Here is a 14,605-nt window from a genome sequence, read left to right on the forward strand (position 1 = left end):
CAAATGGTCATCAACCGGACCACTGGGTGCTGAGACCCCCGTCCGAGGCCTCATTGGCAGAAAGCCAGAGGAAATGGCAAAAGGGAGGGGGGATAAAAACAGGCACCCGAGGCACATCAGCAGTGAACCTCCAGGAAGAGGCAATCGAGACATCGAAGAAGCTGCCAACGAGACTCACCTTCGTGACAACAGACCCCAGGGACTCAAGAATCGGACCCACAGTTCAATCAAGCCATCTTTGCGGGTATTATGACCGAATCTTGGGTGTTTCTAGTATTATATATTTTGGGTTAATTGTCTGTTTAATAAAGATTATTGAATTTATACTTGTGTTTGTCCTTTGTTCTCCTCACTATTAAAAGACATCTAAGTCAAACTTTGATTAAAATACTGGTCAAAGTATTTGAAGTTTTACAGATACAACAGAAGAAATTGATAGGTTGAAAAACTGTTCACTGCGACAGAGTGCACAAGATGAATGTATTAACTAAGAGAATGAATATAGATCATTTTGCACATTTTATATCACCATTGCAGCAGCATTATGACAACTAATTGTGTACGAAAATAATTGTTTCAGAAGTTTCCATCCTGAAAAAAGATACACAGCAGAAACATTGGAATGGATACTGTTGAAGAGATCTTCAGCTGCTCTGGAAATGATGCCCCGTTGTTTTCCTGAAAGATTCCCACCTTGCAAACTGTAGCTTTTTCCACTTCCAGGGGTACCATACGTTAAGACACATCCATTATACCCCTGAAGTACAAATTCCACAAGGGGCTGGGGGAACAATAGAACGTTAATTATCTTTAGAGTTGTACAGTGTTTAGCACAGTATGTAGTTTATTGCCATGAGCACCATTAGTGCAAGACGATCTGATAGTGGTTGAGTGCTGAATGATAGTACTAGCTGTAGCCATTTTCTTCTTTCCTCACTAACTAAAGTAAGATCTGCACTCTTTGTAACAGCTTTATTAACTTGACGACAACCAGCAAAATTCAATCAACAAGCATGGCCAAGTTCAAATGAAGATAGCAATGCATAGCAGTTACAACAGACCTTTCAACCCAATGCCTTTGCTGACATTTATCTTCCAAATGAGAAAATAGCATTAATAACATTTACCCACCCACTTCCCACTATCCCCTTTACTTTCATCCAAACATTCACCCAATCTTGAATGGATTTTATTTAGGTACTCTTGGCACAAGTCCAGTGTGCTACTGTTAGTTACCAAGGTAAGGGGCTGGTTTAGCGCAGTGGGCTAAACAGCTGACTTGTAATGCAGAACAAGGCAGCAACGCGGGTTCAATTTCCATAACGGCCTCCCCGAACAGGTGCCGGATTGTGGCGACTAGGGACTTTGCACAGTAACTTCATTGAAGCCTACTTGTGACAATAAAATATTATTATTATTAATTGATGTGCGGTCTTTTACAGCATCAAAAATACACACTTTATTCTCTTTCTGTTTTTTTGTACAAAATGTATTTTAAATTTTTTTTACATTTGTTTCTCCTCATCTTTCCACATCTGTCAGCCAGTTCCACCCCATTAACCAGCAGTATCTCTGCATTGTACTATTATCCAATTGAAATAGGAGGCAATTGATTTACTCTGGTCTCTACGAGGGCTCTCTTCAGTTGGCCATGAGATTGCACAAAAGCTGTGAAGGTTGTCTTACCTTCTTTAAACAAAGAACAATACAGCACAGGAACAGGCTCTTCGGCCCTCCAAGCCTGCGCTGACCATGGTACCTGCCTAAACTAAAACCGTCTGTACTTTCGGAGTTCTGTATCCTTCCATTCCCACCTTATTCATATATTTGTCGAGATGCCCTTAAATGTCACTATTGTACCTGCTCCCACCACCTCCCCAGGCAGCGCATTCCATACATTTACCACACTCTGTGTAAAAAAAGTTGCCTTGCACATCAGTTCTAAAATGTTCTCTATGTACTTTAAACCTATGTCCCCTAGTACTTGACTCTCCTACCCTAGGAAAGAGCATCAGACTATCCACTCTGTCCATGCCACTCATAATCATGAGACCTCTATCAGGTCGCTTCTCAACCTTCGTCGTTCCAGTGAGAACAGACCGAGTTTATCTAACCTTTCCTCATAGCTAATGCCCTCCATACCAGACAACATCCTAGTAAACCACTCTGTACCCTCTCCAAAACATCCCCCATGAGATGATTAATTTGCCTTATGTGGGATTGCAGATGAAAATTTGCATCTTACTACTTTGTGGCACCATCAGGCTGCAGTCAGTCACCACTCGCCACCTGCATATTTTGAGATTTGGATACATTTACTTGCAGCCGGAGAGCTACGGGTGTCAAATGGATGCGTTGCTGCAGCTTGTTCGATATGAGAAGATAGAATATCAGCCAACTTCCACACTACGTTCACCTGTGGGTAGGCATAAGTTATCCAGGGTGGGGTTAACATACAATCTTTGTTGGGATGAAAGCTGAACTGAATTATGGGGATGAGCGGGGGGTTTGAGGAAGGGGAGGAGAGCACAGATTCTACCTTTAGTCTCCAGTGATCCCTTTAACACCTGATACGAATGGATAGAGAACACATTTGTACCTCAAAATTGCATTCAGCATTCTAGTACATTGTAGGGCTGATATTGCTAGTGGGTTCTCTGGCTGCCCACCTCAGGATCCTGCCTCAATGGTCGTGGCTGGCTCACCAGGATAAGTGATCCAACCCATTTTCAGGCTGCTGCCGCTCCAGTTTAGCCAATGGCTTTAACTTAGCCGTAAAACATGTAAAATGTTACATTAGATGAGTATTTGAAAAATCTGCACAAATAGAAAAATTACCTTGGCCACAGTTTCATACACATCCCTTTGAGAAGTACTTTCATCCAAAACAGCATCAAAATCCAATGTGTGAGGCTGGTGACCCTGAAAGATTTGCAAAAATTAGCTGACCTCAGACGATTGATTCAATTTATCTACCACTAATTTATTTCTATCAGAACCTGTTTTGTTACCTTTCCTGTGTTAATCACTATTCTGTTTGGCCACTCAGCTCTAATGCATTTGTTTGTTTCATCTGAAAGAAGAAAATAATGTGACAGGAAATATCTCCAGCATTTCAAGTGTAGGTGACAACTGTTGAAACCGAATGCTGCATCAATTTTAACAGAAATGTTTAGTGCAGCTAACCATTTTTCTGGTCCTGTGGGTGAATCCTTATCACAACACGACAATGTTTCCATGGTGCTTGTTCACAGATCTGCAGATTATTCTGACTATCATTAATGGAGTTAACTTTTAGCGACAATTCAGATCTATGACAAAGAGAGATTGTTAAGTACATATTTAAGCGTTGGTCTCACCCCCACAACCCAAAGATTTTTTTAAATATAAATTTAGAGTCCACAATTTTTTTTTTTCCAATTAAGGGACAATTTCGCTGGCCAATCCACCTAACCTGCACAACTTTGGGTTGTGGGGGTGAAACCCACACAGCCACGGGGAGAATGTACAAACTCCACACAGACAGTAAACTAGGGCCAGGATCGAACCCGGGTCCTCAACGCCATAGGCAGCAGTGCTAACCACTACACCACTGTGCCGCACCACCGCCCCCCCCCCATTCCCCAGAACCCAAAGTTGTGCAATGTAGGTGGATTGGCCACACTAAATTGCCCCTTAATTGAAAAAAATAATTAAGGGCAGCACGATGGCCCAATAATTGGGTACTCTAAATTTATATTTAAAAGAATTGAAAGACATTTTTTTTAAAGTACATCTGTAAGAAACACTTTTGAACTATCAGAAGTGGCTAATGTCCAAACATGCTGAATATGGATTTACCAATTGCAAGCTGTTCAGGGGTTAGTGTCCTAAACTATACGTTATTGACCTGGAATTGTGTTGATATTTTTCTCCGACAATGTTGGTGGCCTCTTTCAAGTAAAATTAGGTTACAGAAGTACTTAACCAAAAAAATGCCTGTCACGATTTCCCTACTCTGATCCCCACGCTGTTGCGTTCTCTGTTTTAGTTCTTGCGGGATGGTGAAGGTTGTAGTGCTAACAAAGAACAGCAAGCTGTGTTTAATAAACAAAGCTAATTCAATATACTACACTGAATTAGATTCAAACATATTACTAAGGAACTATACTATTAGTTCAAATATCTCACAACTATTCAGTCTTGCTCTCTTCCACTCTGTTCATCTAGCTCCATGTATCTCCCAGAAGTCAAGGAGATTCTCCGGACTCCGAAGCCGGAATCGCATTTGGCGATCGGCTGGAGAATTCATGTTGCCGCCGAAATCGGGGGCGGCACCACTTTTGCGATGCTTCCCCCCCTCCAAAACAGCACATTCTAGGAGTACGCTGCACGGCGTATGGACGGCCTCAGGACGTTACCTAAGGCCCTCCCCCCGATGCTCCGACCCCGATGGGCCGAGTTCCCGACGGCATCGGTCGCGTGTGGTATTTATTTTCAGGAACTCGGCATGGCGGCTGCGGACTAAGTCTAGTGACGCCATAGTCGAGGGAGAGCTGATCTGCGGGCAGGGGGGCTTTGGCATGGGCTTGGGGGCACTGGTGGGGGGTGGTCCGGGGATGGCGACCCTGGCCAAACGGGTCACTATTTGGCAGGCCACTGCAGACTGTCGCCGTGCGCATGAGTGGCCACGGACCAGGCAATTCTCCGGCCGTATCCGCAGCTAGAGCCGGGGGGCTCTATGCTGCATGCCTGCTAGTCCCCACCAGACAAGAGATCGGTGGCTGTTTTGCGCCGTTTTTTCGGTCATAAAATGCCACCGTTTCTCACGCTAGCGTCAGCACTTAGTCTCAGAATCGGAGAATTCAGCCGTGAAAATTATATGGTTGCTCTATAGCACCACCTAGTGACTGGAGTAGTAACATTACATTAACCCTTCATGCGCTTTACAATATCCACATATTGTGACATCCCCCTTCCTATGAAAAAATTGAACTTGCATTCAAATATACATACAGGAATGGGAATTGTACAATAATGAACATCATTAATAGTTACACAAGCGTTAAACCAGTGTTTTACAGTTCATAAATTCAGATTTCTTTCTTGATCTCGATGATCTCCTCAATCCAACTGTCAGTGAGCAGAATTTTCCAACTCCTGATTGGTATTTGTATCAGGAAGTTCAGTATCAAACGATGAAATACTCAGTTTCAACAAACGTCCAGGAAACCTACTGTTGGAAAACATTTGTTGAAGTTTAATTGGAGGTTGAATTGGAGTTGGAAGTTGCTTCACTTTCAGCAGTGCATGACGATTTGGCCTAAATATTGAACTTTCAGATGTTTTTACAAGATAAGAATATGGAGCTGCCTGACTTAAAACACGAGCAATGGAGGACCATACACCTATTGGATCTTGTACACGTACACAATCTCCTGGAACTAGCGGAATCAGCTGTTTGGCTGACTTGTTATAATACAAGCTTTGAGTCTCATCTTGTTTATGATTGGTTTACCATCAAGATTTGGTACAGTTAAGCACATATTGTGACACTCGCAACCCTGATCTTCCCTCTTCAAGCTTGCCCTGATATATCTATTTGAAAATGGGGGAAGTGACTGAGGAGTCCTGGAATTTATTTGTCATTACGTTAAAATTGGAGCTGAGTTAGAGTTAGGAGTGAAATCATGAAACAGTTTTCCCCACAAAGAATACCCCAAATGCATAACCCTTTGTCCGAAAAGATTGTGGATGCTGGTTCAATTAAAATTTAAAACTAAGATTGATACAATTTTGCTGAATTTGATTATCACAATTATCAGAAAAGAAAGGTCAGGAGTAGAGGAACAGATCAACTTTAATCTAATTAAAAGGTAGCGCAGACTCAACATGACCTACAACTGGCCTTATGCTATCTTCACTGACAGTACAAAGGTGTTGGGTCCACTATGGTGTCTCAGAGGTTTGTAATAAAATGCTCCACTGTCCTAACTACTTGTCTCTAGGAATAGTCTTTTCAGTTTTATATTTGTGGTAGCGTGCACCTTTAAGGGAGCGAGTTCTCAGAGGGTCATGTGATCCATTGGGCTAATCAGGCAGAGCACATTAATCCTGGGGCTGAGCATGGGTTTTATTGCTAGTTAGGAGTTTTGAACCATGGAGTACGGTAGCCTTTATCTCACTCTCTGCAAATAGTTATTTACCATAATAAACTGTTTATTCGTTAATCTACTTGGTGGCCACCTATCTTATAAGATACTACATTTGTTGATGAGGATCAATCAGAGTGCCTTCCTACTGCTACAGTAATCGGGAGAGCAGATCTTGTGTGGAAGACTTTCCTTTGAAGCAAACCCGTTCAATAGTGTACGAGTGTCAAATTCCCCTTTTTGGGAAAGTTGAACCTTTTGATCCTAACTCGGAGCAGTGGGTGCTGTATGTCGAATGCCTGCACTATTTCTTAAAGGTCAATGAAATTAGGGGGGTGGGGGGAAGAGAAGCAGCGGGTAGTTCTATTAACAATCTGTGGGGCCCCAACCTACAATCTGATTAGGAGTCTGGCTTCTCCAGATAGATGCTCCGAACTCGAAAACTTTTGAGGAGCTCGTGGAATGAGTCAACAGACATTATCACCAGAAGCCACCGGTGATAATGCAAAGACTAAAGTGCCATTTGTTGTGCACCTAAAACAAATGGCTGAGCATGGGAAATTCAGGACTGCACTCAATGACATGTTGCGATAAAGGCTAGTCTGTGGTGTTAACAACACGGCCATACAAAATAAATTGTTAGCAAAGGCAGACATTACCTTAAAGAAGGCATTAGAGGTTGCTATGGAGAGTGCCGATGGAGGGAGTTGGGGGGGGGGGGGGGTGGAACGGCAGAGTATGCAAGCAGGCGAGGTCCAGCAAGTTTGGAGATGTGCAGGGGAAGTTATTTACACGGAAGGTGGTGTGGCCTGGAATGCACTGCCAAGTTCGGTGGTTGAGGCAGATACGTTAGCGACCTTTAAGACCTATCTGGATAGACACATGAACTGACGGGATATAGAAGGATATCGACGGTTGGTCTAGAAAGGACATGTGATCGGCGCAGGCTTGGAGGGCTTAAGGACCTATTCCTGTGCTATACCGTTCTTTGTTCTTTGTTTGTTCTTTGAAGCTGCTGGCAGTTGTAGCACCAGGATGCAGACACAGAAAGTAATGAGCAAAGAGGCTCGGAGAGAAAAAAGTGCAGAGATATAGGAAATTTAGTCCATGGGCCAGGATATATGAAGAATACTAATGGTGGAGGGGAGATCACCACCAAGAGAAATGTAAATTCAGGGAAGCTACATGTTATGCCTGCAATAGGAAGGGGCACATTAAGACGAAGTGCAAGGCTGGGAAGAGCCTTCGGGGGGACAGAAATAATTCCAACTCCAGTACACAGTTTTGAAAATAACCCTGAAAATAAATCTGAAGTATACTGTTTAACAACATTAAGGTGGGCAAGACTGCCCCAATTAAAATTGTGTTAATGGCAAATGAGCAGCCATTTAAAATGGCAATGGGCGACTTCTGGTGTTGACCATGGAGTGAGTGGTCACACACAGGGCAGCTCCTGCTTGATGGCACAAAAAAGAGTTCTGTTTACCCGATACTGGGTGGAATTTTGATGAAAGGACGTAGGTGAATGTTGGAGGAGTAGTTTCCCTAGGGGGTAGTATGTCTGCTGGCTATCAGACCCAGCAGAAAACTGATGTACCGTCAATTACCACGAGACAAGAATGGTGAAACAATCGAGGCTTTATTGCACAAGATGTTGTGCCTCCTGCAGCTGGAACCAGAATGGAAGCAGCGCAGGAGAGCATACACTTTTATACGCCACCTGCTGGGAGGAGCCGGCAGGCAGGGATTTACCATAGTACTTGTAATACACGGGCAGTGCAGTAATACATGTAATATATCACTAGTGGTGTTTATCACAAAAACAGTGAGGGAGTTGGCTGAAATGTTGGAACAAGCTTGTGCTGCAGCAACATCCTGTGTAAACATGCAGGCGGGGGAAGGGCTGCTCCAAGCTGGAAGGCCCCAGATGGAGCAGCTGATGGCTTTTATTAAGGCATAATTCCATCAGCAGAGGAAAGAAATGCAGGAGAATCGCGCAAAGGCCATCGAAGGAGCGGTGGCACCCCTGAAAAGTTCTGTGGAACGGGTGGAGAAGTGTTTGGAGGTGCAGGGGTCACAGATTCGGGAAATCGAAGGAGTGATCCTGGACAACAGCGATTGTGTGGTGACTCTGGAGTAGGAGGTGGGGCTCCTGGCAGACCTCTGTAAAACGTTGAAGGCAAAGGTGGAAGAGCAGGAGAATACCTTGAGAAGCCAGAACCTGTGAGCAGTGGGCCTGCCTGAAGGAGTGGAAGGTGTGAGTGCCACGAGGTACGTCCCGAAGATGCTGGTGGGGCTGGTGGCAGAAGAGGTACTAGATAAGGCGCCTGAAGTGGACCAAGCCCATAGGTCCCTGAGGCAGAAGCTGAGAGTTGGGGAGCCACCGCAGGCAGTAATAGTGAGGCTCCACAAATTTGTGGAGAAAGAGAAGATTCTGTCATGAGCCAGGGAGAAAAGTATCTGTGACTGAGAGGGGAAAAAGCGATGGGCAAACTTCAACAAGGCCAAAGCAGGTCTGTACTGGCGGCAGATCAGGTTTGGGGTGCTCGGACCGTCATTATTATGGGTGACGTTTGGAGGCCGGGAGTATTATTTCGAGACCCCAGAAGACTTAATTAAGAAGCATAAACTGGGGAAGAACTGAGCGGACAGTGCTGGCACTTTGTAATGGTTGGGGGCATGTTTGAAGTGGGGGTAGGGATTGGGGGATATTCATCTTTCTTTTGGGGGGGGTTGCTGTTTACTGTTGGAATTGTAAGGGGTGAAAGATTTATGTGGGGATGGATGTTCCCATCCCCCCCTCCTGTTTTCTGGGACTCTTTGTGTTTAACGTTTGTTCGCTTGCTTTTAGAGAAGGCTGCCTGGACTTTGTTTGGTTGGGGAGGGTAAGGTCAACAGGAAGCCTTCCTCCTTGAGCTGAGAAGTGGCGGGGGGGAAGGAGGGATCATTGGGAGGTGCCTTTGGGCAGGGGTTGCTGCGCTAGCAGGTGATGCTGGTGAACGGAAGTGAGGTGGTGGGGGAGAAGGCCGAGAGGGGTGGTGGCGGGGGGGAATACTGAAAACAGGCTGAGAAGATACACGTAGGCCAGGAACAGAAACCGTCTCTTGAGGTCCTGGCTGGAATTGATCCTGGCCATCTGCAAAAGCACGCAAATCAAGGCATAAACCTGTTATTGCTATATGGATTTTGTGATTACCCACTCCAAAGATTATGAATATATAACAAACTTCCAGACACAGGTGATCAACTTTGCAGCAGGACGAAGAACAGGCAAAAGAAACCATCAGACTCCTTAATGAGCTGATGGCTGGTCAGACAAGGGAGTTTCAGAGGACAATGGGTCTTGATTGAATCACTATGGATAAACAGGAGTATACTGTCTTTTCCATTAACAAGTTGGGGTCTGGCTGGGACAATTGCCAGTGGTGACTCAATCCAAGCTTCCCAGTATAAAGAAAGCAGCATCAAACAGATCTTGAGTGATAACCTGGGAGTTGCCCAGGCACAACCATCGCAAGAAGAAAGTACCCTGGGTTTTGAACCCAGAGAAGACATCCACATCGCGTGATCGAAGCCTGCCAGCCTCCTTTACTAAATATGGGTAAAGCCCAAAGCTCAGCTGTGACTCTGAGTCATATTTTCTTGAGTAATAGAATTGTGAATAAAATTGCGTTAAACTGCGAACCTGTTTTGTCCTTTGTTCATCTCGCAAATAAGGGCACCTGAGTAAAACGTTTAAGTAAACCGGTCGAACGTATCAGAGGTTTTAAGGTACAACAGGGGGGGTGGGGGGAGGGGGGAAAGAGGGGGGGAGTTTGTTGCGGCGTTGCAGGGGGTGAGAGATGACATGGTCATGGGTGGAGAAGGGGGCCATCTGGGATGGGCTAGGTATAGGGTGGAATTAAAGGGGCGGGAGTTAAGTGGGGAAGATGATGGATGGTAGCGGGGATTGGAGGTGTAAACCTCTGGTGAGGCTGGTAACGTGGAACGTCCGGGGACTGAATGGGCCGGTTAAAAGGTTGCGGGTGTTCGCACACCTCAGGAGCTTGAAAGCGGGGGTGGTCTTTCTGCAGGAGATCACCTCTGTGTGAAGGACCAGGTTAGGTTAAGGATGGGGTGGGTCGGGCAGGTTTTTCACTCAGGATTTAATTCAAAATCGAAGGGAGTGGGGATTTTAATGAGCAAATAAATGGGATTAATGAGTGCGAAGGAGGTGAGTGATCCAGTTGGGAGATATGTGATTGTCAGTGGGGTATTGGAAGGGGCACCGGTGGTGTTGATAAATGTATATGCCCCAAATTGAGACGATGTGGGTTTTATGTGGGGGTTGTTGGCAGCGATCCCGGATTTGGCCACGCACCAGTTGATCATGGGAGGAGATTTTAACTGTGTCCTAGAGCCAAGGGTGGATAGGTCGAGGCCCAGGTCGATGGGTAGGGTACGAATGGCAAGGGAGCTGGGGGTTTTATGGAGAGGATGGGTATGGTGGATCCATGGTGCTTCAGAACCCAGGAGGGAGGGAGTATTCCTTCTTTTCACACATCTATAAGGTATATTCGAATATTTGTTACTTTGAAGTGAGTCGGGAGATATTGGTTGGAGTGGAGGGGGCAGAATATGCGGGGATAGTTATCTCGTGCCATGTGTCCCACTGGCTGGAAATTCGGTTCAGATCGGGACGAGAGCAGAGGTGGAGGTTTGACTCAGGGTGGAGGTTTGACTCGGGGTTGTTGGCGGAAGGAGGTTTTTGTGATAAGGTGCGGGCGTTGATTAAGGAGTATGTGAAGTTGAATTAGAATGGGGAGGTGTCGGCGGCCATTTTTGGGAAGCACTGAAGGCAGTGGTCCGGATGGAAATTATTTTGTTTAAGGCTTGTGCGGATCGGGAAAGGAGGAAGGAACATGACCGTCTTGTGGACAAAATAGCGGAGGTTGACAGGGAATATTTGAGGGGACCCACCATGGAGGGATTGGCGAGGAGGAAAAAGTTGCAGGGGCAATTTGACAGGTTGACAACGGGGACAGTAGGGCAACTGCATAGGGCCAGTGGGTGCAATATGAGTGTGGGGAGAATGCGAGCCGCATGCTGACGCACCAGCTGCGGAGGCAGGCTGCGCCCAGGGAAATATTGAAGGTGCGGACTGGGGCTGGGGATGTGGTGTCGGAGCCAGGGAATATAAATGAGACGTTTAGGGAGTTCTACCAGGGACTTTACGAGGCAGACCCGGGAGGAGAGGAGGGGTACATGGGACGGTTTCTGGACGAGCTGGAATAAAGTGGAGGAAACAAAGAAGCAGGCTTTGGGGAGGAGGGAGGTGCTGGATAGTATCATAGAATTTACAGTGCAGAAGGAGGCCATTCGGCCCATCAGGTCTGCACCAGCTCTTGGAAAGAGCACCCTACCCAAGGTCAACACCTCCACCCTATCCCCATAACCCAGTAACCCCTCCCAACACTAAGGGCAATTTTGGACCCTAAGGGCAATTTATCATGGCGAATCCACCTAACCTGCACATCTTTGGACTGTGGGAGGAAACCGGAGCACCCGGAGGAAACCCACGCACACACGGGGAGGATGTACAGACTCCGCACAGACAGTGACCCAAGCCGGAATCGAACCTGGGACCCTGAAGCTGTGAAGCAATTGTGCTATCCACAATGCTACCGTGCTGCCCTATCAGGGGTATCAGGGGTATGAAGTTGGGGAAGGCCCCTGGGCCAGATAGGTACCCGGCAGACTTTTATAAGGAATTTGCGACGGACCTGGCACCACATCTGTTGGGGGCATTTAATGAAGCACTGGAGAAGGGGGAGTTGTCGGAGACAATGACGCAGGCAGTAATCATACTAATCCCGAAAAAGGGGAATGACCAGGTGGATGTGAAAGTATTGGCTAAGTTGTTGGCGGGGGAGGATGGAGGATTGTGTCCCTGGGGCGGTTGCAGAAGATCAGACAGGCTTCGTGAATGGCAGGCAGCTCGCGAGTAATATAAGACGGCTGTTGAATGTGGTGATGAATCCGTCGGGGGCTCTGGTACTGGAGCTGGTGGTGCCCATGGACACAGAGAAGGCATTTGATCAGGTGGAGTGGCAGTACTTGTTCGAGGTTTTGGGAAGGTTTGGGTTTGGGCCGAGATTTGTGGCATGGGTAAGTGGCACCAAGAACGAGGGTGAGGACAAATGATATGAGCTCACAAAGCTTTGACTTACACAGGGATACGAGGCAGGGGTGTTCGCTGTCGCCGCTACTGTTTGCGCTGGCCATAGAGCCGTTGGCGATGGCTCTCAGGGGATTGGTGGAGTGACGGGGGATTATGAGGGGACAGAGGGAGCATCGGGTGTCGATCTATGCCGATGACCTCTTGCTGTATGTTTTGGATCCATTGGAGAGTATGGGAAGGATTATGGGCCTGCTGGGGAGGTTTGGAGAGTTCTCGGGGTACAAACGGAATGAAGGGAAAAGCGAGGTATTCCCGGTGAAAGAGCTGGGACAGCGGGTTAATTTAGGGGGATGCCATTTACGGTAGCAAGGGCTAGGTTTAGGTATTTGGGGATTCAGGTAGCGAGGGAATGGACGGGGCTCCATAAATGGAACTTAACGAAGCTGGTGGAGGAGGCCAGGGAGGATCTTAAGAGATGGGATACACTGCACTTAATGTTGGCGGGGAGGGTCCAAGCTGTTCTGCCGAGGTTCTTGTTTGTCTTTCAGGTTCTCCCAATCTTTATACCAACAAAGAAATCTATCCGGGAGTAGGCTTTGTGTACATGGGAGAAGAAAGAAAATTCCCTGGCCTGTGGCCTTGCAAACCGCCATGGGTCCACTCCCCCCATCTGATCCATAAACCCCCTAAGTACCTTGGCCGCCGCCGGTCTCTTTCCAGTCCTTGATTTGGAGCGGTCCAGTGCTGGATCCAACACTGTATTGAAGTCCCCTCCCATTATCAGGCCTCCTATCTCCAGGTCCGGAATGCGCCCCAACATGCGCTTCATGAATCCTGCATCATCCCAGTTCGGGGCATACACGTTTATCAACACCACCCACGTCCCTTGCAGCCTACCGCTCACCATTACATATCGCCCTCCATTGTCCGCTACAATAGTCTTGGCCTCAAATGACACCCGCTTTCCCACCAATATTGCCACCCCTCTATTCTTCGCGTCCAGTCCCGAGTGGAATACCTGTCCTACCCATCCCTTTCTTAACCTGACCTGGTCCGCAACCTTCAGATGTGTCTCTTGGAGCATGGCCACGTCCGCCTTCAGTCCCTTTAAGTGCGCGAACACTCGAGCCCTCTTCACCAGCCCATTCAGGCCCCTCACATTCCACGTTATCAGCCGTTTTGGAGGGGCTCTCACCCCCCCCCCACACCCCGCCGACTAGCCATCTCCTTTTCTGGGCCAGTCCCGTGTCCACGCCTCCCTCACCCTCCAGTCCCCCAGAGGGGGGACCCCCGTCCCGACCACCTCTTCTGTGTCCCATTCCCTTTCGGCCAGTGCAGCAGCAACCCTTTTTCCCCCTCCTTCCCCCCTCCCCTCCCCCGCTAGACCCCTGTCTAGCTTTTTTGCTCCCCCCATGTCACTCCCGTAAGTCAGCTGACGCCTGCTGACCCCGGCTTCCCCCGCCGTCCCATTGACCTCCCCGCGTGGGAGTCTCCCAATCCATATGCATTCCTTCGTTCCCCTTCCCGCCTTTCATCCCGCGCGCGGGAACAAACCCCGCGCTTTCCAAAGCCCGCTCCGCACCCTCTGGCGCAGCTCCTGTCGCGGCCTTGTCTCTCTCCCCCAGCCCATGTAACATTTCCTGCGCGTGATTGACCCCCTATATACAACAACCATCACACATCAAACCGCAAAACATCCCCCCCACCCTCACAAACCCTCAGTTAGAGTCCAACTTTTCGGCTTGTACAAAGGTCCACGCCTCTGCAGGCGTTTCGAAGTAATAGTGTTGGCCCTTGTATGTGACCCACAGTCGCGCTGGCTGCAGCATTCCGAATTTCACTTCTTTCCGGTACAACGCCGCTTTGGCCCGGTTGAAACCCGCTCTCCGCTTTGCAACCTCCGTGCTCCAGTCCGGGTATATTCGGATCTCTGCATTGTCCCACTTACTGCTCCGCTCCTTCTTGGCCCATCTCAGGACCCACTCTCTGTCCGTGAACCGGTGGAACCTCACCACCATCGCCCTTGGCGGCTCATTTGCCTGGGGCTTCTTCGCCAGCACCCGATGTGCCCCGTCCAACTCCAGCGGCCTCGAAGGGGCCTTCGTGCCCATCATCGCCTCGAGCATCGTGCTCGCGTGTGCCCCGGCATCAGCCCCCTCCACTCACTCAGGGAGACCCAGGATTCGCAGATTCTTTCTCCTCGACCTGTTCTCCAGGTCTTCGAGTCTTCCCGCCCACCTCTTGTGTAGCGCCTTGTTCTGCTCCACTCTCACCGCCAGGCCCACGAGCTCGTCCTCGTTCTGACTGACTCTTT

The 14,605-nt window shown here is 47.9% G+C and overlaps 1 protein-coding gene across 1 annotated transcript in view; it reads right to left on the bottom strand.

Annotated features, from left to right (window-relative positions):
• Positions 1-487: 487 nt before the first annotated feature.
• The window catches only part of LOC140387770 (uncharacterized), a 50,988-nt gene continuing 36,870 nt past the window's right edge, over positions 488-14,605 (bottom strand). The window contains exons 3-6 of the mRNA XM_072471322.1: positions 3,187-3,311; positions 3,012-3,073; positions 2,839-2,922; positions 488-781 (exon numbers count right to left, since the gene is read on the bottom strand). Of these exons, the coding sequence (XP_072327423.1) occupies positions 521-781; positions 2,839-2,922; positions 3,012-3,073; positions 3,187-3,311 (532 nt within the window). The 3' untranslated portion in view covers positions 488-520. The remainder of the gene's footprint in view (positions 782-2,838; positions 2,923-3,011; positions 3,074-3,186; positions 3,312-14,605) is intronic.

The sequence above is a fragment of the Scyliorhinus torazame genome, chromosome 1, assembly GCF_047496885.1.
Source record: "Scyliorhinus torazame isolate Kashiwa2021f chromosome 1, sScyTor2.1, whole genome shotgun sequence".
Classification (NCBI taxonomy): domain Eukaryota; kingdom Metazoa; phylum Chordata; class Chondrichthyes; order Carcharhiniformes; family Scyliorhinidae; genus Scyliorhinus; species Scyliorhinus torazame.